Raw genomic sequence first — 25,184 nt, 5'->3', positions numbered from 1 at the left:
CTGAACCGCTAAGTGACAGGGATGTAAATGCACCAACATCGGTTGTCATGTGATGGTGGGGGCACAAATGCAGACACACACACACAAATATATACATACATACATACATACATATATATATATATATATAGATACGAGAGACTTATTTCAGTTTCCGTCTACCACTCACAAGGCTTTGGTCGGCCCGAGGCTCTAGTAGAAGACACATGCAGGAACCATGTGGTTGGTAAGCAAGCTACTTACCACACAGCCACTCCTGCGCCTGTTACAGGCTTCTTTCAGTTTCCATCCACTAAATCTGCTCACAAGACTTTGGTTGACCTGGGGCTATATAGTAGACACTTGCCCAAGGTACCATGCTGTAGAAATGAACCTGAAGCCATGTGGTTGAGAAGCAAGCTTTTTAACCACACAGCCATGTCTTATTGTGTGAAATCACCTTCTAATTTGTTATTTGGTCAGACAATGTGTAATGTTGGTAGAATCAGCAGGGTACCAGACTAAATTAATTCTACTAATTTTAAACAAACAAGGAAGCTTCTATGTGGTTGTTCAACTTACTAAAAATAGCAGCCTAATCTCTCTCAAGTCATAATCATAAAAGAGGAAGGACTTATTGTAAAATGTAGTCCTTGATAGACTATATTTAGGGAAAAAAATGGATGGATTACCATGGCTTTAATCGTAGGATTACCTTTTATTTGTTTCAGTCATTGGATTGTGGCCATGCTGGGGCACTGTCTTGAAGGGTTTAGTCAAACAAATTGATCCTAGGATTTATTTTCATGTCTGGTACTTATTTCTATTGATCTTTTTGGCTGAACTACTTAGCTACAGGGATGTAAACAAACCATTTCTGGTTTTCAAGCAGTGAGGGGTAAAAATACAAACATACACATGCACATGTAGATGTATGTATGATGGGCTTCAACACAGTTCCCATCTACCAAATTCTCTTATATGACATTGGTTGGCACAGGGCTGTAATAGGAGATATTTGCCCAAGGTACTGTGCAGTGGGACTGAACCAGTGTGTTTGTTGACATTTGCACTCTATGAAAATAGGTGGCTATGTGCAATGTTGTTGTGGTTGTCGTTCTACCAAAAAAAACCTCTTCTCACTTTTGAAACTGTGAAATAAAAGATCTTTTACTTAAAAAAACACAGGTAATGGTTAATGACTGGACGGCCATTTGGCTGTAAAACAATGCTTCACTAATATAGTTGTCTAACCCATGCCAGCACTGGAAAATGGACGTAAATCAAACAAGCAAAGGAACAAATAGCCAGGGATTCATTTGTAATACCAGTGCTCTCAACAACCTCACAACATACTGATATATTGAAGTTTATGTACTAAACATGAAATAGTTTTTGTTTCAGTTTTAAATTTCAAATGATTTACAAACCAAGATCATTTTCATAAATTAAAATTGTAGTGGTGTGTGGAATTAAACTGAAAAACAAATTTGTTTTTAAACTAAAATTATAACTGCAAACTAATAATTGAAATTCAAGCTAATAAATATGAAATATATAGTTAAAAATCAGTAAAAATATTCAGTTGTTTTTATTGTACTTAAATATTTGAGTGGGATTTTCAGATTCATATTGGCAATACCTCCCCACTGAGTCAAGTTTCCAACACCTCTTTCCAGATTTCACTTAATAAAATAGGATCAGTGTAAACATGAATGGCTTATATATTCTTTTTGTTTCACCCTTGACCCATTTATGAAATCCTTGATCCCTCAACAATTCAGTGTATCATCATCATCATCGTCATCATCATCAACGTCATCATCATCATCCCCATGATTAGCATCCACTTTTCCATGCTTGCATGTGTGAGGCTGAATTCATTGTGGTAGATTTTCTACAGCCTAGATGTCCATCCTGTTGCCATTCCTAACCTTGCCACTAATATCAAGCTTTTACATGGAAGACTGGAATCAGTGATACCACTTATATGACAGTGACACTCATTTACAACTATCATGTGATGTATGATGTATGTCAAATCAAACAAACAATCATACACTCTTTCACACACACACACACACATTCACACATACACATTCACACACATACATACATACATATCGAGTGCCACCTGACTGGGCACGTAAAAAGCGCCATTTGAGTGTGGTCGATGCCAGTGTTGTCTGACTGGCCCCTGTGCTAATGGCACGTAAAAAGCACCCACTACACTTTCATAGTAGTTGGCATTAGGAAGGGCATCCAGCTGTAGAAACCTTGCCAGATCAAATTGGGGCCTGGTGCAGTCTCCTGGCTTGCCAGTCCTCAGTCAAACCGTCCAACCCATGCCATCATGGAAAGCAGACATTAAACGATGATGATGATTTATATATATATATATATATATATATATATATATATATATATATATATATATATATATATATATATATATATATATATATATATATATATATAGACAGTTTCTGTTTACCAAATCCACTCATGAGGCTAGGCTCAGTCTACGGCTACATTTGGAGTTCAGTCCCACTGCGTGGCGCCTTGGTAAAGAACCAAGGTGCCACGCAGTGGGACTGAACTCCAACCTATGTGGTTGGGAAGCAAACTTCTTAACCACCCAACCATGCCTACACTTCTTGCACTTTAGTAAAAAAAATAAAATATGTAACATGTACAGTGCCACTTCCAAGCATTAATCTATCTTCTCTTACACAATAATCCTCTCTGTTTTGTACTTATGTAACCTCAGTGGTGTTGCTGCAGTTTTCTCTCCCACTCTCACATCTTCAATGTTCCACTGGATTGAGGATGGAATGGCTGAAAGGGTGCCTGTGTTTGCTCATAAATACATAGGTACCTACCTAAATGTAAACTCAATACATGCTACCTGGTCATACTCACTTCTGAATGACTGCTATGCACTAAATATTCAGTAAAATTATGTACATTGTTCCAATAATCAATGAGGGTTTTTAATTTTGAACAAAGACTTAGCTTCAAAGAGAGAGAGAGAGACACACACACACACACACACACACACACACACAACAAAGAATTCATGATGTCACACTCAGTGTCTGCATTCTTTATTTTGCACACCAAACAATGCCACAATCCAGCCAGGTATGTGCATTTTCTCTTGTATCTTTCAGGTGTGCTTTCAATTCTCTTAATTCTTCAAGGTGTTTATGTTTATATTTGGGTCAAAACCTGAAGTATTTCCTGCTTCTTCTTGAAAATACTTGGAATGTCCACATGATGTAGAAAATTTAACCCTTTAGCATTTAAACTGGCCAAAAATTATCCTCCCTATTTTATGTTCAAACTGGCCAGATCTGGCCTCTCACACCTACCCTACAATGTCTTTCTAAAACTCAACAGTCAAATCATTGAAATTTCAAGGCTATGAGTTAATGCAAGATAAATTCAAAACAATTTGACAGAGTAATCTGAATGCTAAAGGATTAAATAAACCTATTTTGACCTGGGAGCTTATTAAGGTATTATTTGGTTCAGGTTTGAGTAGCCAGAAAAACCTCTTGCAACTATTTTTAGACATCATTAAATTTTGAATATCGTTCTAACAAATACAAATAGATACTTTTTATGTATTTTCAATTTGTCAGATACTGATGGTTCTTCATTGCCATGAGACTCCTCTGTGGATTCAACAAACACCTTCAAGCCTTTGCAAGCCATCATCTTGACAACAATCTTACCTCCACATATCAATATAAAAGTTTAATAACTTTTCATATCCAAGGGAGTGATGAAAGTTCCTGGCTTTAAAGATGAAAGGCTTGGCTGGAGGCCCAACCTTATGATTTCTTTTGCAGAGCATAGAATAACTGAAGGACCGCTGCAATAAGTGTGTGAATCTGAGAGGGGAATATGTTGAATAAAATCATAATTAACTGATCCTCCTGTTTTTTCTTTTACCCAAAGCCAGGAACTTTTCTGCTCCCCCTTGTAGTGTTGCTAACAGTCATGAATTGAGAGTATGTGCTTTAATTTGGTTGATTGACTTGATGCACACATGAATTTCATGCTGTTTACCTATCGGTTTCTTCAATGCATAATGGTGGCTGTGTAATACATTAATAGTACATAGATTGCTAATGTTTCGTATGACAGCAGATTCTTTTTAATAGCCAGCCATTGTTGGTACATCGTTGGTAGCCGTTGTTGAATATTCCAGAGGGGAAACATTATATTTCTTGAAATAATCCTCCAAATACTGAAAATATTGTTTCACCTTTCTCATTAATTTGAAATTTATCAAACAAATATTTTTCCTTAATGTCTTGGCCTATTGTACCTCACATAGGCTATAAGACTATTTGAACTTCCAAAAGTTGGCTCAAGGTGAATGGAAAACTTGCAATGTTGTTGCTTAGATACCAAGGTTTTCTCCTCCTCCTCATCATCCATACCAACCTGCCTCAGATGCAGTGGATCTATAATATAAACTTCTAGTTCTAAAGTGATCTGAATTATTCTGTCATAATTTCATGTTAATGCTAAATTCTTCATTATTTTGAAACTTAATCAAAACAAAGACAGTGTAATACAATTCTGTTAAGGCACTGATTAAGTGCAGTCACCTAGAGTTTCTGAGTTCAATCCCAGGCAAGGCACTAAGGTGAACCACAAAACTCCTAAAGAAGGCTAGAACAAGAATACCAGTCTGACTAATTACATTATATAGAAATACAGTAATAAATGGGTTAACCCTTTTGACACCAACTTGTTTGTGACTCTGCCTAGTCCCATGACTCAAACATTTTGTTCTAAAGTATTAAAACCTTCCATCTAAATTTCACGATAATTTATGTTCCAAATACCAGCTTAATGATGATGAAATTATTTCACTAAATTCTTTATTCTCCTCCAAATTAATTGAAACAAAAGCAGTGTATTTAATCAGAAATATGGTAATGAAAGGGTTAAAGCATCATATTTGCATTTAGTGGCATTGCATCAGGTTGCATGATTTTCTACAAAACAGCTTCAGTCTCCTTTTCAATGGTTTGTATTATGCTAGTTTTATTGTATTATGATTTCCTCACCAATGGCTACAACTGTTCTTTCTTTGCTACTTTAAGGAAAATACTGTTTAATACTGATTGGTGCTTTAAAGAATGTCTTAAATTTGGTTGATTTCTAATTTGTTCCTTCGGTGCTTTAAAAAAAAATATCCACATCTTTATTTTCTTACCAAGTGGTCTTTATTTTTGCAGGTTGTTTTAGTAAACAAAGATATGAATCCAAATTTCAAACATTCTTATAAATAGCCATCTATATATTATACTTAATGTACACACACATGTATACATACACTGTTCATAGGCCAGTTACTGTGGTATTTGTTCTGAAATAATCTCTTATGGTTGTGCTTTGTTAACACAACTCAACCACAAGAGATACTGTCTCTGGACAAATACCACAGTAACTGGCCTATTAACAATGTGTCTACATTAAGTAAGATACACAGATGGCTATTTTAATGTAATACTGTATCAGCTGCATATAATGGATGCTCTTAGTTTAAACTCTCTTAGTTTTCTCAATTTAAAACATCAGATTGAAAAGGAAATTGAATTGAAATGAAATTTCCTCATCTCTCATTTTCCAGCATAGTGTATTTAAGACTGTTTTAACTAATCCATTCCTTTTGTTTTATTATAGTAGGATATGATGTGAGGGAGGTACCTGTTGAACCATACAATAAATTTACAGAAAAGGAAAATACGGTTGTAGAATAATACATAATGTCTTCTTAGCTCTGCAGGGGCTCTTAAGAGTTAATAAATAACCTTAATGACTTTAAGTACGTAGGGTACTCGTGTCTCAGGTAACATTGATAAATAATTGTTAGCACAAGGTTAGTATCTATATCGTCTTTGCAGTTTGTGTTAGTAAACAAAGGTACAAATTCAAATTTCACATACTCTTGTAAATATTGTCTGTTCTTCTTCATATAAGCAACTGCCATTATGCTTGTTAAAATTTTTACTCAGCTGGTATTGGGAAGGGCATCCAGCTGTAGGAACCATGTCAAAGCAGACACTGAGGCTCGATGCAGTCCTCTGGTTTGCTGGATCCTGTTAAATCATCCAACCCATGCCAGCATGGAAGAGTATAGTTGATTAAATCAACTACAGTGCTTCACTGCTATCTTATTTTATTGACCCTAGAAGGATGAAGGGCAAAGCTGACTTTGGTAGGATTTGATCTCACAACATAAAAGACCATCACATAATACTACAAGGTTATTTTGTCTGGCACTCTGAGTCTTCCATTGTTCATCACCTTCCATCATCATCATCATTGCTTAACGTCTGCTTTCCATGCTGGCATGGGTTGGGTGGTTTGACAGAGGACTGGCAAGCCAGGAGCTGCACCAGGCTCCAATCTAATCTGGCAAAATTTCTACAACTGAATGCACATCGCAAACAAGGAAGGGTTATTTTAGAGATAGTACCAAAATATTTAGCCAACTTGAAAAGAAAACTAAGGCTTTAGAGAGATTTCAATTTGGAAGTTATATGAAGAATTAAGGAGAAAAACTAAGGCTGAGAGAGATTATGATTTGGAAGTTATATTGAAGGGTCAATTTAAATAATTAGTTTATGAAGGAACTTATTAGCAATAATGTGGGTTAGATGAATGAATGAAGTGATAAAAAAAACGAGAGAATATCTTAGCTTAGCTGTGAGTATCGTGGGTGCCAACGATAACCAAACACTGGAATAAACTGCATGAGAGTCTGAGAGGGAAACATGTGCTAAAGGTCTCTTATATATATATATATATATATATATATATATACTACAGCTGGAAGTGGAAGTGGACATTATGAATGGGCATTTTTGCCCTAGGGAGTAGAGATAACTGTAAGAAGCCATCTCAGATAATATTGGTTTCAAATTTTGGCACAAGGCCAGCAATTTTAGAGAGGGGAAGGTTAATTACATTGACCCCCAGCGCTCAACTGGTACTTATTTTATCAACCCTGAAAGGAGGAAAGATAAAATCGACCTCGGCAGAATTTGAACTCAGAGCATGAAGATGAATGAATGGTGCTAAGCATTTTACCTGGCTAATGATTTTACCAGCTTGCCCCCTTTTTTAAAAAGTGGCCAGCAAGCCGTTACAGTGAATTGAACCCTGAACCTCTCAAATTCCAGCTGAATGGTCTGTACCATTAAGCTAAGCAACCCCTGACCCCATCTCAGATAATATTGTAAGATGATTTGATACATTTTTTTGGTAGATCGGTGAAGCAAGGCTCATAGCATTAACTATATTGCTCAGACACAAAATGAAGTGTTTGGTTTGGAATTGAACACCAAATCAAAGGGCTGGCAGTCGGAAGCCTTACCTACTTGGCTGTTTTTATTTTTCATATGAAGTATGGTAACTATTAAGTCATGTAATAATGGTGTAGAATAGGAAGACTTATTTCAAGAATGGAGGCTGCATTGTTAATATGATATATGGTGTGGCTGTGTGGTAAGAAGCTTGCTTCCCAACCACATAGTCCTAGATTCACTCCTTGGGCAAGTGTCTTCTGCTATAGCCTTGGGCCAACTAAAGCCTTGTGAGTGGATTTGGTAGACGGAAACTCAAAGAAACCCATTGTATATGTGTGTGTGTTTGTCTGTCTATGTGTGTCTGTCCTTGTGTTTGTCCCCCAACCATCACTTGACAACTGGTGTTGATGTGTTTATGTCCCTGTAGCCAAGCAGTTCAGCAAAAGAAACTGATAGAATAAGTACTAGGCTTGAAAAAATAAATCCTGGGGTTGATTTGTTTGATTAAAATTCTTCAAAGCAGTACCCCAGCATGGCCACAGTCAAATGACTAAAATGAGAAAAAGTAAAAAAAAATGAAAAGTGAAAGTGATAATGTAATAGATACGTTATTAATATGATAGATATATTATTAATGCAATAGATAAATTAACAATGTAATTGAATAGAGACACTTATCTCAAGAATGGTGGATAATTTATTCATGTTATTAATACAATAGACAAATGTATAATATATCTCAAGAAAGCTGGATACATTATTAATGTAACTTCTCATTAATAAGATAAAAATCTTATTCATCTGAATCTTTTATTGTTTCACCATTGTGAATCAATTAGAATCAACTGTGACATGTTCTTAGCAGTAACATCTATTCATTTCTTTTAGGCATATGTCTCCAATGAAAGCCAGTTGTGGAGGTCAAAGCACATTTTAAAAGTGCAAAGTGTAAACTATTTTAACCCTTTTGTGTCAATATTAAAGTATATTTTGAAAATAATGAAGAATTTAGTAAAATAACTTTATCAAGAAATTTTGGTAGAAGATTTTTATTTAGATCACAGGAAGTCTTTATCATAGGACCAGGGGTGGTTTCAGGCTGGCTGCTATCAAAAGAGATAAATCAGCTCATTTAGAAGCAATTAACGCTTATTTAAGAAATGATACACGTTAAATGAGATAATAGCTTAATATTAAAAATCACTGTGATAGTCTCTCTTTATTTAGGAGTCTTTTGTCTTTGAAAAAAGCAAAGTAGTTGTATATTTTTCTTTGTCTTTTATGTTTTGTCCTTCTCCCGGTTTATTTTATGTTTTTGTTTGTGATTTCATGTAACCAGTTGAAACAGCAACTAGCTGATAATGATGCCATCCAGTCCGAAACAGTTGGGCAAGCGTATTTGGAGGAGTATGCCCTCAAGTTTTTCATTGTGGCTGACAACAAAGACAGAGCTGCTCAATTTGATAAGTATGTATTGTTTGGAGCTGAAAATTATTCATCATAAACACACACACACACACACACACACACACACACACACACACACACACACACACACACACAGGGTCTCAGTTAAGTCTATATATGCTGTCACCTCTACTCCTGATACCCTCTCATCTTCCTGTCATTCATTTCTCTCTCTCTCTCTCTCACTTACCCCCACTTCTATCTTGTATTAATAATAATAATAATAATAATAATAATAATAATAACACTCAGCGCAAACCTCCACCAAGGCAACACCAACATCCTCTCAACGATTAGCCAGAGATGATTTTTAAAATGAGAATATCTAAAATAAACTCAACTGCTCTCATAAACAAGAATACTAAAAATGAACCCGACCGCTCTCAAAAATTAAGTAAAAAACAGAAAAAATAGTCCAGAGTCCTTGTCCAGTACTGGATCAACTCCCCATGCCGGTGGCACGTAAAAAGCACCGTCTGATCATGGTTGATGCACCATCTGATCATGGTCTGTTGTCCATGGTGGCATGGGTTGGATAATTTGACCAGGGCTGGAAAGCTGGAAGGCTGCACCAGACTGCAGTCTGTCTTGGCATGGTTTTCTTCAGCTGGATGCCCTTCCTAACACCAACCAATCTGAGAGTGTAATGGGTGCGTTTACATGCACAGGTGCCAGTATCTGCCATGACTGCAATTTTACTTGACTTGATGGGTCTTCTTAAGCACGGCATGTATATATATATGTGTTTTTATATATATATATATATATATATATATATATATATATATATATACACACACACACACACACATACATGTTATAGCAAAGGTGACAGTCTATTCTGTTTTACCCTTAATTGGTCTGTTTGTGACTGTGAGGACAAGAGAAAGATCTGGGGTATATATAAGGTTCAGTTATGGTTAGGTACATCAATGTAGTTAGGGTGTGACCTATGAGGAAGTGGGTAGCATAACCCTAAGCTAGGATTTTAAATTGTTTCTAACACATATTTTCTATTTCTCTACCTATTTTACTATTCCTTCAGTTATTTCCTTTCCGCTTCTAATTCATTTTCTTTTCTTGTTTTTTGATTATCAGTGACCACAATAATTTAGTAAACTCAACTTTGAACAACCTTCAGTCTTACTGAATTTTGAAATATTCACAATACCTAGATTTTTATTGACCCCTAAAAACTAACTTTTGGACTCCTAGGACAAGCAAATTAGAATAAACACAAGAACATATATTTAAATGCAATAATACATCATCATCATCACCATTGTTTAACGTCTGCCTTCCAGGCTGGCATTTTAGTAAATTATAAATTGACCTTTGTACTTTTTGCAGAACAAAAGATCTAAGGCTATTGATCGAAATATACCAAAATAATTTCAATAATGAAAAGGTATTCTCTCTTATAATGGAGTATAGTTCTAGCTACAATGCACACCTAAAAATACCCTAACCCGCTTCCTATCCACGTTGACACACCTAACTTAATTGAATTATTTATACACCTGGATTTTTCACGTGTTTCTGTAATCACGAGTAGCTTAGCTAATGATGAATAGATAACTCAGAATAGATTGTCAACTTTGTTATAACAAATGTGTGTGTGTGCATTTGTTTACATTTGTGATTCTCTGACAAACATAAGATGTGAACAGTGTTATTGTTGTCATTTCTCCTGTTTTTCCACCTATGAAGACATGTGAAATTAGAGATCCCTTGCTTGAAATAATAGTTAAGGATCAGTGACAGAAAGGGCATCTGATGATAAAACAATGCCTTAGTAAAACATTTATTTAACCCTTGCAAATAAAACATTCATTTAACCATTTTAGAAAAACAAGTATATATGTGCGTGTGTGTGATCATCTTCATTTAACGTCCCCTTTTCCATGCTGGCATGGGTTGGATGGTTTGACATGGACAGATGAGGCAGAAGGCTCTGCCAGGTTCTATATCTGCTTTGGCTTAGTTTCTACATCTGAATGCCTAGTTTAGCTCTGTCATCTGGCTTTTGGTTGCCTGTTACAAATATTGAGACCATTTCTCCTCTGTGAGGATAACTTGCCACTCTAATGCTTTGGTTCTCAACCATTTTTTGACAACTGGACTTCCATAGACATTTGATGTATATGTAAAAAAAAATCCTATTATAGTTCTACAATCAAATATTATTAGGAATTGTACACTGAACTGCAAAAGTAACGCGAGATGTGTGTGACTGTGAAATCTGTTTTAATTTCATTATGTTAGAGATAAATTTTGATAAACCTGATAAAGTCATTTTCTTGGATGGACTCTGACCTCTGTCTATGGGTTGTTGTCATGTGTTCTGGTAGTGGGTGGATCCAGCACATTGAGATTGTAGGGTGTGATATGTTCAATACCGTGTATGCCCTCCCTGGGTGTTCAAAATGGCCATACACCATTAGTACATGGAGTGCATGAGGCAGTTCACAAAACCCATTGGCACCTGTGCTCACACCCTGAGGAAAGCTGCCTCCAGTTCTGCACGACTTGAAGACCTTGGGACCATCTGTTTCAGTCGTCTCTGGATTTCATCCCACAAGTGTTCAATTGGATTCAAATCCTGGCTGAGAGTCGGCCACAGCATGGTTCTGATGTTGTGCTGATGCAGGAAGTCCATGGTGATCCTTGCCGTGTGGGAGGGAGTATTGTCCTGCTGGAACATGTGGCTATGGTGACATGTGAAGAAGAGCATGATGTAAGGTCTTAGGATCTGGTCAATGCAGCACTACGCTGTGATGCCATTCCTTCTACCTGCATTAACATTTTGGAACACATAGGCCCCAATTCTCTGATTCAGGCCTATAGGACCCCAAACTATGATGCTTTGGCCACTCCACATGTCTCTTTCCATGACACAGGCATCTCTGTAGCGTTCACCCCTCTTACTCCACACCCTCACTCTGCCATTCGAGGTGGAAATGCAGGACCGGCTCTCATCAGAGAAGACTATCGACCTCCATTGTTTATGCTACCAATGTTGGTGCTGTGTAGCCCACAGTAGCTGACAGTGGTGGGCAGTGAGGACAGGCCCTTGAACAGGACGATAGTTCTAATTGTCTGTTTTGTCATGGTTTCTATGGCTGGATGCCCTTCCTAAAACCAGCCACTTTACAGAGTGTACTGGATGTTTTTTACATAGTGTATGTATGTGAATGTGTTTGTACACACACAAAACAGGCTTATTTCAGTTTCCATCTACCAAATCCATTCACAAGGCATTGGTTAACCCAAGAAGATTGTAGAAGACACTTGCCCAAGGTGCCATGCAGTGGAACTGAACCCCGAAATGGCATAGTTGGGAAGCAAACTTCTTAGCCACATGACTATGTAAAAACCAGTGAGGAAAGATTGGATAGAAACTGAAGAAATAGATTTGCAGGTTTAGATGTAGGAAGAAAGCTAGAAAGATGAAGTGTACATTGCTTTGCAACAATTGTATCACAGTAAACACAGGTGTTTAATAAACTGAAAGGGAATTAGTATTAATGTGAGGAGACCAAATTTTGTGATTCAGTTTCCATGTGTGAGAATTTGTAGAAGCTGATATCATAGTTGATCCTAATGTTTGTGTGAGAGATAGATTGATAGATAAAGAGAAAGAGAGAGAGATGAAGAGAGAGAGAGAGAAAGAGAGAGAGAGAAAATTTATGCATATGTGTATGTGCGCTATCTTCATACTCTTTGTACACTAGAATAAGGCAGATATAAGGTGTGTGAAGCTTAGAAAGAAATTAAAAAAAAAAAAAACGGAACAAGAAGTGCTACTCCTGGTTTTGAAAGAAAGAAGTGTGTATGTATTTGTGTGGGGTGGGATAGGACTGCTACTGACTGACATTTTATGTGTTTGTTTTGAGCTGAATGACACACTAAAAACTTATACAACAAGTTAGTCTGAAGGATGGTATGTTAGCAAACCTATCTACTATCAGAAGACATGAGAAAAGTAAACCGTATGATTAAATGAAACAGGCAAAGAAGAGAAGTAGACAGTACAGGGTGGACAGCAGGCTGTGACTGAACCTGTCTACCTGCTGGTGCTGCACGATTCTTTCAGTTAGTGTTGTAATTAGTGTCACCTGATTATTTTAAAATGCATGATTAAATACTTCAAGATGTTATTTATAGACTAAAGCTATTATATTTAACTAACGAGACTTGTGGAATGGAGATTCCATGATTTCCAAGCTTCTTGATTTTATTTTGATGCATAAATTTATATTAGTTTCAAAACGTTGGCAAATGTGTTTTACTGTAACCTTGGACTGACCGCAGTATTGTGAGTGAGTGGATTTGGTAGATGGAAACTGAAAGAAGCCTGTTAAATACATACATGTATATATGTGTGTGTGTGTGCTTCATTTGACATCACATAATAGTTGTAAATGAATGTAATTTATTTCCAATATTCTGTGAAAAAATACCTGGCCATGTGGAAATATTACCTTGCTTAGAAACATGTAAGGGTTGGCAACAGGGAGGGCACCCTGTCAAAGAAAGTCTGCTGCAATAAATTGTCTGATCCATGCAAGCATGGAGAAAAACTGGACTTTAAAACAATGATGGTGTTGAAAAACAGAATGATGATGGAGGTGATTGAAAAATTAGGATTTAATTAATTTAGAGTATTAGTAACATTGTAATAAATATTTAGGCAGCGAACTGGCAGAAACATTAGCACACCAGGCGAAATGTTTAGTGGTATTTCGTCTGTTGTTACAGTCTGAGTTCAAATTCCGCCGAGGTCGACTTTGCCTTTCATCCTTTCAGGGTCAATAAATCAAGTACCAGTTGTGTACTGAGGTCGATCTAATCGACTGGCCTCCTCCCCCCAAAATATCGGGCCTTGTGCCTAGAGTAGAAAAGAATAAATATTTAGTATAATTCAACAGAGTGGATGTGTGTGGTTTAGTGGATAGGATGTTGGACTCGTGATCCTAAGATTGTGGTTTCAATTCCAGGACCAGGTGATGCATTGTGTCCTTGAGCAAAACACTTCATTTCACATTGCTCCAGTTCACTCAGCTGGCAAAGCATGAGTGATCCTGCAACAGACTGGTCTCTTGTCGAGAATATTTACCTCACAGAAACTGGGAAACCAGCCCTAGGAGTCTACATGACCCTGGAAGGATCTCATCATCCTTAAAATTCAACCAAAAATTAATATCTGTTGATCAACCAGTTATTTAACTCAGGACTTCACTGTATAAAGAAATAAAGAAATGTTTCGTTGAAAATCCCACCGTGCAGGTTGTTTGTCATAATTGTCTTTCTTCCTCATTTATTTTCTCATTCCCCCTCTCTCTCTCTTCCTTCTCCCTCTCCCTCCTTCCCCTCTCCCTGACTATTGCCACCTCCTCCCAACTAGCATTTGTTACCTCTTCTCCTTCCCTTGTCTGCTTCTTTGTCTGCAACAGATATAAAAGAAAGAAACAAAGAAAGAAAATAATCACAAAGTGAAGACGTAGTTATTTCCCTTTGCAAGTGCAACATTGAAACACGTCGAAAGAATTTGGAAATGGTGCAGGGACATTGTGAATAGAGTATGTTAATATCTCTGTAACTTAGTGTTGTGGGGTTACTAACATATCTCAGGTCATCTTTGTTTAAGTAGACCTATAGTCAAAGACGTTCCAGCCATAACCATTCCATCTAATTGTATTTTTAGGACTTCACTATCCAAAGTGTTATTCCATATTTAAAACTGCTGGGTATGATTTGAGGGAGATTTGGCTACTATATCTAGCATGTTTTTGTCTTTTTGTATATTTAAGACTACATTAATATCAACTTGTTGTTCCTTTCTCATTTAAAATGGCTGGGTGTAATTTGAGGGTAATTTGGCTCCTATATCTTGCAGATCAAGCTAATGCATAGAAGCTCCCTTATTAAACCATAACTCTTTGTTGTTGTTGTTGTTGTTTTGCCCTAGGTCAGGCCTGATTAAACAGACCCATGACAGAAGGTGTTTAAGTGTTAATCGCCCAGAGTTTTTAGGGGTGATTATAGCTTGAATACCCTGGTAGAGTTGAATTATTGCCCAGTTTAACATTATTACCTGTCTCTGGGTTGGCTTTAGTTAGAATCTACTACCCCACCCAAGAACAGATGCAATATACCCAGCAGGCTTCTGTACAGTTTCAATTACAAGACACGAGATTGATTCAATGCTATCTGATTAAAACTACAGAAAGCAGATATATATATACTAGCCATATGTACATCAGCAAATCTTTTGAAAAATAACACACACACACAAAACCATATACATATGTATGCATATATACATATAAAAATATGCATACATACACACACAAAACTACATATATATATATACATACATACATAAAATAAGTATCATTATATGCTGGAGACAATATATGACTGAGTAAAACTTGTGAAGGCAATGGATGGTATCCAGCATAGACATATTCCAACATGGATGCTATCTCACAAGCCCCATCTGTCCTAGACACCATTCACCCTAGACGCCATTCATCCTGGATGCCATCTATCCTAGACACCATCCATCCTAGACATCATCCATTCCAGACACCATCTGATCCAGACACCATCCACTCCAGATGCCATCCATCCTAGATGCCATCCGTCCCATATGCCATCCATCATTTAAATGCCATCTGTCCTTGGCACCATCTATCCTAGATGCCATCCAACCCATTCATAATCATCATCTAGCATAAACACCATCCAGTAACTGAAACCATTGAAAGAATATTCTTCTTATTATTCTTCCTCTTCATATTTTCTGTTCATTAGGAACTTGGTGAAGACATTTTATACAGCAGGATTGTTGTTTGATGTTTTATCTGTCTTTGGCGAAACTGATGAAGACGTGAGTAAATTTTCAATTTGTTTGTGTTTTTATCTTTTACTTGTTTCAGTCATTAGACTGCGGTCATGCTGGGGCACTGCTTTGAAGAAGTTTTAGTTGAATGAATTGATCCCAGTATATATATTTTATCAAAGCCTGGTACTTATTCTTATCAGTCTCTTTTGCCAAAGGGACATAAACACATCAACATCGGTTGTCAAACAGTGGTGGGGAACAAACACAGACTCAGAAACGCACATAGATGTGTGTGTCTATATACAAATGTAGATTTTTATATAAACTAGGATAAATCATGTAAACTCAGAATGTAAAGATTGACAAAATACCAATAAGCATTTTGCCCGGCATGCTAACGTTTCTTATTTCTTTATTGCCCACAATGGGCTAACCATAGAGGGGACAAACAAGGACAGACAAAGGGATTAAGTCGACCCCGAAAGGTTGAAAGGCAAAGCCGACCTCGGCGGAATTTGAACTCAGAACATAACGGCAGATGAAATACCGCTAAGCATTTCGCCCAGCGTGCTAACATTTCTGCCAGCTCGCCACCTTCATTTACGCAAATATTATGCTAACCAGTGTTGAGGAAATGAGCCTGTGCACAGAATGATCAATACATTTGCTAAAAAATACAGTGCATGCTTCATTGGCTCTGTTCATGTTTAAAATCAATAATTATTTTGTACGAATCATAACCCAGTGACATGTAAAAAGCCCCCACTACACTTTGTAAAGTAGTTGACATTAGGAAGGCCATCCAGCTGTAGAAACAATTGCCAAAACAGACAACTGGAGCCTGATGCAGCTTTCTGGCTTACCAGCTCTGGTCAAACCAACTAACCCATGCCTGTCATGGAAAATGGATGTTAAATGTTGATGATGATGGCGAGCCTTATTAATTTCGAAATGTAGAACACATTTGATAGTGTGGTCTTAGATATATTATGCCTGGAAACAAGAGGATGGGATTGGCATGTCTGGAATACCTTTGATCATATCATAGTCCTGCTCAGTCAGAACTGACAACATCAGTAAAATATCTCCTCTGATATAACTGGTACTGTGATGTAATTCTTACCGTTAACATTTTGTTTCAATCATGTATTTTCAAGGATTTTCTTTGTCCTTTCTTTGAGGAATTCTTTCTGTAAAAATATTCTTTTTGTGTTGTAGCTTGAGAAGAACAAAAAATATGCCAAATGGAAAGCAGCCTATATTCACAAGTGTTTGAAGAATGGTGAAACTCCAATAGCAGGTCCAATGACTGATGAAAACGGTAATAACCATTGGTTTGGCTTTATTTAGTTTTCACTGAAAAAAAACCATAACGGTCATCATCCTCATTTAATGTCCATGTTCCATGACAGAATCTGATGGGTTCAAGGAATGTATTATGCTTCAATTTCTGCTTTGGCATGGTTTCCATAGCTGGATGCCCTTCCTAATGCCAACCACTTTACAGCATGTACTCGGTGCTTTTTATGATGTCACCAGCACCAGTGAAGTTGCCATGCAGCTTGCAAGACTACAAACCCCAAGGTGGAAGGTGACTTCATGCTAAGAGAATGAGGAGTAGACAGAGGTGAAGCATGGGAGAAAAAGGTTGGAGCAGAACAGGTTTTTTGCTGTAGAGGGGTCACATGACTAATTCATATTTTAGAAGAGAGAGTGGTGGGGGGGGGGGTGATTGGATGGAGTTGGAAAGAAATAGAAAATAATGTTGATAGCAATCATTATCATTATCATTTTATGATTTTTATAACTACTTCTTCAGGCTGGCACGGAGGGGTTAAATGGGATTTTGAAGCAAGTTTTTATAGCCAGGTGTCATGTCCAGGTTTCGTGACGTGTGTGGCCTGTATAAGCAAAAGGCTCAGTCAGTGTCATTTGTTTCCTGTTCTCCACATAAAAACATGTCTGGGTTGTTTGTTGTTTGATAAACTGCTGGATTGTTACTTTGCATGGAAACAGGTGAGGGTTGGCATCAAGAAGGGTATCTTTTATAGTAAACTTTGCCCCAACACTTTCTTATCTGACCCATGCAAGCATGGGATATTAGTCATTAAATTGATGATGATCACCAATATATAGCATTTAACCCTTTAACTGTGAAATTAAATTTCATATTTATTCCATAATGATGTTACATATCTACCAAAAAAATATGATTTTGTTTTTCTGCAAGTCACATTGCCTCATAATAAACTTGACATATCTCAGCAAAAAATAGTTTCAAACATGACATTCTTGAACAAAAGATAAATAGGTATATAAAACTGTTTTTTGCAATTAAGGGTAAGGAAACTTTTGAGTGGACACATTTGCTTTCTGCAATAAAAAGGATTAATAAAAAACGATGTTAACATTTTCAGAGATGTACTTACAAAGTGGGGGGATAAGGAGAAAGAGAAAGAGAGAAAGGAAAAGAGAGGATAATGAGGAGAAAGAGAGAAATGGAGTAGCCTATGGGGAGAGAGAGAGCAGGAAGGTAAGTGACAGGGTATTAGCAAGGACTGGTGAGGAGAACTGGTTAACAGAATAAACATAGAGAAAAATACAAACAAAAGTAAAAAATAAAAACATATATAATAAAATAAAAATAAAATATATAAAAAGCAAAAATAAAAATAAGAATTATGGAGATGTACTTGCATAGCAAGTGACTTGATCCGAGATCGTGTGCTGAAAAAAAAACAGTTGCAGCATGGAAGGTGTTTATAAGCCATTTAAAAACACAAAAACTGTTAGATTCACTTCAACATTTAAATTTAATTTGCCAAAATATTTTCATCGCTTTGAAACCACTGTTCTCTGACAAAATTCCATGCTGCACGGAATTTTGTCCTTAAACAGGTCAGAGTCTCAAAGCGACGAAAATATTTTGGCAAATTAAATTTAAATGTTGAAGTGAATCTAATAGTTTTTGTGTGTTTTTAAATGGCTTTACATTCAGTAAATTAATTTCATCAAAACTGATTGGGTTAATGGTATTATTTGTGATTAATTTGTATTTCTATGAAAGGAAGTTTTCTGAAAATTGTTTTCTTTCTCTGGTTTTCAGAAGAGGAGGATAACATTAACTCAGAACCTGTTGTATTTAGTAACATTAATGAACCAGGTCCAAGTGGAATGAATCAGAATGCTGCTACTACTTACCCTGATATGGGTTTAAGTGCAAATGGGCCCTCCCCCAACCAGCAACCAGACAGGTTGCAGAAACCTCCATCAGGTTCAATGGCCCCACCGACTACTCCACAAGACAGTATCTATGGCAACAATGCTGTTTCCACTGCAGGTGGATCATCGATGTATACCCCATGGAAACCACCAGAAAATCCAGGTAAGAGTTTTTTCCAGGCACAGCTGTGTGATTAAGAAGTTTGGTTTTGCAGCCATGTGGCCTTGGCTTCAGTCTCACTGCACCACAGCTTGGGCAGGTATCTATTACTGTAGCCCCAAGCTGACCAAAGCTCTGTGAATTTGGCAGGTGCAAACTGAAAAGAAGCCTGCTGTGTGTGCGTGTGCACGTGTGTTTCTGTCTCCTTGTCTCCACATTGCCTGATAGTTATAAACAAGTACCATCATCACACAAGCTATTCATTGTTTGCAGTCTCCCATGAAATCTTATCAGACTGTAGGGGAAATATTACCTTGCTTGAAAACAGGTGAGGGTTGGTGACAGGAAGGGCATCCAGCTGTTGAAATCTCCTCCAGTGAATTCTGTCTGGCTCAAACCATCCACAGTTTAATATATAGAATAACCTCATGGATATATGTTTGTGTGTATGTCTCTGTGTAGAACGGACAAAATGTTATCGAAGCATTGTTTTTTTTTTAAATGAAGATATTTTTGAAATTTTTTCAAAATATGAAAGCCGTTATTATATTTTAAAAAAGAGATTTGGCTGCTGTTTCTTGCACCCATAACACACTTGTAAATCATTCTTGATTTTAAATCATTCTTGCCATACACCCTTGCAATGTCTACCCACCCAATCTTGGTCTTTTGCTCCTTTGGCCCATCCTGATATCTTGACATCAGCATCTTTGTCTCTCTTTCCAGCCCCCCCCCCCCTGATTACTCTCACCCACTGTTGTTTAATGTGAGGTAGCCATATATCTCTTCTACAGCACAAAACCTGTTCCAGCCTCTTCATGTAAAGCTGTTTCCATATCTACTGTAGCCCCACCCAGCCGATGGAAATCTTAAGTCTTGCGTGAAGCATGGTGACCTCATTAGTGCTGGTTTCATGAAAAAAAGCATTCAGTACATGCTGTAAAGTGGCATTATGAAGGGCATCCAGCTGTAGAAGCCATGCCAACACAGACACTGGAGCATGATGCAGTTCATCAACTCATCAGATCCTGTGAAATCATCCACTCCATATCAGCATGAAAGACAAACGTTAACAGATGATGTTGTTTGATAATGTACTTATGAGTGGGTGCTGAAAGTTCTTGGCTTTAAGAGTATCCTGAAAGGCCTGGTTGGAGGCCCAATCTTCCAAGTTCTTTTACAGGGCTTAGAAAAACTGAAGGGCTGCTGCAATAAGTGTGTGAATCTGAGAAGGGAATATGTTGAAGAAAATCATAATTAACTGATTCTCCTGTATTCTCTTTTACCCCAAACCAGGAACTTTTCAACACCCCCTCATATTCATGTTTGTGTATCCAGTTATCTTTCTTTTTTTTATGCAATTCTATATTTCTGAGATGAGGAATTTATTTTATGTACAACGCTGTTTACATCATTTGAACTGGTGTCCTCATGTTGATTGTTACTTTCACGACGTTTCAGTCGTGTACACTCCAGCCTTCTTCAGGTATGTTGTGATTCACCTCAGTGCTTTGTATGAGATTGAACTCATAACCTTTAGGTTACTGCACTGCATTAACCAATGCCTTTATCTGCTATGCTATGTCCATATGAAGATGGCTGGAGTGTACTCAGCCTGAAATGTGGTGAAATCAACAATCAACAATGTCTTTCTTTTGTTTTTTTGTTGTTGTCCCTTTTATCACATATTATTAATGGGTTTTTTTTTCCCCATATTTCAGCTGGTGTGACTCTTACCACCCAAGATTACCAAAAAGCCATGAAACTATGCAAGTTTGCCAGCAGTGCTCTACAATATGAAGATTCTAAGACAGCTATTGAGAATCTCCAGAAAGCTTTAACTTTGTTGACCACTGGACAACAACAACCTTAACCCTGTCCAAAATTTTATGATCATACTCAAGATAACAATGACAACAACAATATATTATTATTATTATTATTATCATCATTATTATTATTATTATTATCATTATTATTATTATTATCATTTTTTTTATTATTGTTATTATTATTATTATTATTATTATTATTATTATTATTATTATTATTATTACTATTATTATTATTATTATTATTATTATTATTATTATTATTATATCATGAAAAATTGCAGCTTTATTTTGCTAGGTATTATGAAAAGTGTCAGCTGTCCACAGTCAGCAGACTAAGGTGACACTTGTTTACTGATCATGCTTATTATTATTATTATTATTATTATTATTGTTGTTGTTGTTGTTGTTGTTATTATAAATTAACATTATTGTTATTTATGGCAAAATATTTGTTAACATTTTTATTATTTATGTTATATTATTTATTATTATAAAGAAAACATAAAAAATTATTATTATTATTATCATTTTTATTATCATCATTATCATCATTGTCATCCTCCTCCTCCACATCATTATTTATTATTATTTTTATTATTATTATTATTATTATTATTATTATTATTGTGGATTGGCAGAATTGTAAATGTGTTAGAGAAAATGCCTTGTGGTATGTAAATATGGCTCTTTATGCCAAGGTAGACTTTGCCTTTCATCCTTCTGGGCTCGATAAAATACTGTGGCAGTGAAGTACCGGGGTCAATTTAATTGACTAACCATCTCACCCTAAACATCAGGGCTTATGCTTGTATTAGAAATAATAATAAAAATAATAATAATTATTATTATTATTAAGGTGGCGAGCTGGCAGAATCATTAGCGTGCTGGACGAAATGTTTAGCGGTATTTCGCTCATCACTACATTCTGAGTTCAAATTCAGCCGAGGTCGACCTTTCCTTTCATCCTTTCAGGGTCAATAAATTGAGTACCAGTGAAATACTGGGGTTTTTATAATTGACTAACCACCTTCCCCCAAATTTCAGGCCTTGTGCCTATAATAGAAAGGATTATTATTATTATTATTATTATTATTATTATTATTATTATTATTATTATTATTATTAGTTAAGGTGGCGAGCTGGCAGAATCATTAGTGTGCTGGACAAAATGCTTAGTGGTATTTCGCCCGTTGCTATGTTCTGAGTTCAAATTCTGCTGAGGTCAACTTTGCCTTTCATCCTTTCGAGGTCAATAAAACAAGTACCAGTAAAACACTGGGGTCAATGTAATTGACTTATCCCCTCCCCCAAAATTGCTGCCCTTGTGGCAAAAATTGAAACCATTATTATTATTATTATTATTATTATTATTATTAATATTATTATTATTATTATTATTATATCATTTTATTTCTAAGCTTTCATTGTGTAGTCTTAGTGTCCAAAATTAATTCTGCCAGTTCTAACAGTTTCCCTATACACTAGGTTCTTATACAGGGTGGGTCAAAAGTCATGCTACCATTTAAAAAAAAAATAGATAAAGCATTTTACCTTTTACTTATTTAAGCCTTTGGACTGTGGTCATGCTGGGGCACCACTTTGAAATCAACCCCTGTAGTTGTTTTTAAGTCTCTTTTACTGGATCACTAGGTAACCAGAATGTAAACAAACCAACATTGGTTGTCAAGCAGTGGGTAGGGTGATAAACACAAAGGCACATATATATATATATATTAAAAAACTGGCACTCCACCGGTTACACCAATGAGTGTTCTAGTTGATCCGATCCACAAAACAGCCTATATACATATTTATATGGTATTACATATGACTGAATCAAGTAAAAAGATAAAAGAGTATATATACATAGATACATATATATATATATATATATATATATATATATATATATATATATATATATATATATATATATATATATATATATATATATATATATATATATATGTATAATTATTACAAATAAAAGGGTAAAGGATTATTAATTTATTAATAAATTAATAATTAATAGTTTTTACCAAGCCCTTCGGTATGTAAACACCATTATTGGTGAGGAACTTATTTAAAAGTTCTTATACATTTATAAACATAATTAAGGGATCAGCAACAGTTGCTTCACCACATACCGAAGTTCAGAAATAGCAGCTAAAGTGCTGAAACTCCAACAGATAGCAATACTTGTAACTCACAAAGGCAAAAGAAGAAGAAAAATAACGAAACTAACCAGTCTTAGTTAAACATAGACACGTTTCTGGCTTAGAAAAGTGAAAACTTTCCATTTCCTCATCAGTATGATATTTCAGTTTGCAAATTTGACGATGCTGGCAATTGTGCATGCACGACCGAGCGATGTCACTCTCTGAGTGGTTTGCGTTAGGAAGGGCATCCAGCTGTAAAAACTCTGTCAAATTTAGATTGGAGCCTGGTGTTGCCATCCGGTTTCACCAGTCCTCAGTCAAATCGTCCAACCCATGCTAGCATGGAAAGCGGATGTTAAACGATGATGATGATGATGATGATGATGATGATGATGTGTGTGTGTAAGTATGTGTATATGTATGTATTTGTGCATCTCTGTTTGTCTCCCTACCATCACTTGACAACTGATGTTGGTGTGTTTACATCCTCATAACTTAGTGGATCAGCAATAGAGACCGATAAAATAAATACTAAGCTTACAAAGAATAAGTCCTGGGGTTGATTTGTTCGACTAAAGGCGGTGCTCCAGCGTGGCTGCAGTCAAATAACTGAGACAGGTAAAAGAATATATATATATATATATATATATATATATATATATATATATATATACTCTCACACACACACACACATATATATCACAAAGTTCTACAGTTTCTGTCTCCCCGATTCACTTACAAGGCATTAATTGGCCCAGGAATCTATCATAGAGGACACTTGCCCTTGCCCAAGGTGCTGTGTAGTGGGACTGAACCCAAGATCACATGGTTGCAAAGCCCAGTTCTTAACCACCTAACCATTAAATGATAGCATGACTTTAAGCCAGCCCTGTACAAAACATTGCTGCGAGCAATTTATAGTTCTCCTCACAACCCATCCTGTCCCATCCCTCCTCCACCAGAACAAAAAGTTGCTACTATTTGAACAATTAATAAGGTTCTTTTTTTTTTTCATAGTGTTCAATAAAATTTATTGCCAATCTATATTTTCAAGGTGGTGGTGGTGGTGGTGGGGATAGTGTGTGTGGGTGGGTTAGGCAGTGTGTGTTGGGTTGCAGGATCAATTCTGATTCCAGTCCAAAATTTCAATCAACAACTGTTTTTATCTATATTTTTCTGTGTGTGTGTGCACGCGTGCGCGTGTGCATGTGTGTGTGTGTATGCATATGTACATGGATATGTGTGTGTATTTGTGTATGGGTGTGTGTGTGTGTGTGTGTGTTTTAGTCTTTTCTGCTATATGCTTTATGGTAATGTCAATGTGAAGACCCTTTCCTACACTTTGCTCCCTCTTTTCCCTCTCCTTCTGACCCTCCCTGCTCAAGTGCCCCCCCACTCCCCTCCAAAATTTTGTGGCCTTGCATTCAGTGATAATTCTCTCCGTTTTTTTTTTTTTGTTTGTTCTATTTTCTATGTAAACCTTATGGTTTCCCTGGCAACCCCACCTCTCACCTTCCTCTACATCCTTACATCTGCCCACATACAAGTATCTCAAATCTTGTTCAAAAATGATAGACTAAACTCTTTTGCTTGACCATTCTGTTTGCTTATTCCACTGAAATTTGCAAAAACTTCAATGTAAAAAAAAAAACATAAAAAAAGAACAAAAAACAAACAAACAGGAGTCTCCCTACCCCATCTCCTTCAGAAGCTAAAAGAAACAGCTTTTTCCCCATTTTTTTCTTTTTAAAAAAGCCAGTGGAAACAAAGTAATTAAAGTTTGATTACTATTTAATTAAGCTGATGTGGTTCATCATTTCTTTGTGTATTTGTGTGTATCTGTATGTGCTCAAGCATGGCCGTGTTTTTAAGAAGTTTGTTTTGCAGTCACAAGGTCCCTGGATTAAATCTTATTTTACAATACCCTTGAGCAAGTTTCTTCTCTCACAGGCTCTAGTAGGACCGAAGCCTTTGAGAGTTTGAGTAGGAAGTGATGGAAAGTGCACAGAAATATAGATGATGGACAGAAGTCCAGCCTTGTTACTCTGGTTTTGAGGATTACATTAAGAGTACTGGTACCCGTGGAATACTCAGCCACATGTTAGTCTGCATTACTCCATAAGGAGCTTAGGGCCTGTTTCCTGGTTTCTCTGGGGTATATATTCCTTTCTGGAT

At 36.5% G+C, this 25,184-nt stretch overlaps 1 protein-coding gene across 1 annotated transcript in view; it reads left to right on the top strand.

The window, feature by feature from the left end:
* LOC106877321 (vacuolar protein sorting-associated protein VTA1 homolog) overlaps nucleotides 1-24,808 on the top strand; it is a 34,727-nt gene extending 9,919 nt beyond the window's left edge. Inside the window, exons 3-7 of the mRNA XM_089358427.1 lie at nucleotides 8,656-8,783; nucleotides 15,603-15,678; nucleotides 16,852-16,954; nucleotides 18,740-19,018; nucleotides 20,737-24,808. Of these exons, the coding sequence (XP_089214553.1) occupies nucleotides 8,656-8,783; nucleotides 15,603-15,678; nucleotides 16,852-16,954; nucleotides 18,740-19,018; nucleotides 20,737-20,888 (738 nt within the window). The 3' untranslated portion in view covers nucleotides 20,889-24,808. The remainder of the gene's footprint in view (nucleotides 1-8,655; nucleotides 8,784-15,602; nucleotides 15,679-16,851; nucleotides 16,955-18,739; nucleotides 19,019-20,736) is intronic.
* Nucleotides 24,809-25,184: the final 376 nt, after the last annotated feature.

Source organism: Octopus bimaculoides, chromosome 10 (genome assembly GCF_046866305.1).
Source record: "Octopus bimaculoides isolate indiv1 chromosome 10, ASM4686630v1, whole genome shotgun sequence".
Taxonomy (NCBI): Eukaryota; Metazoa; Mollusca; class Cephalopoda; order Octopoda; family Octopodidae; genus Octopus; species Octopus bimaculoides.
Note: the sequence above shows the minus strand (reverse complement) of the source record. Positions and strands in the feature narration are given on the sequence as shown.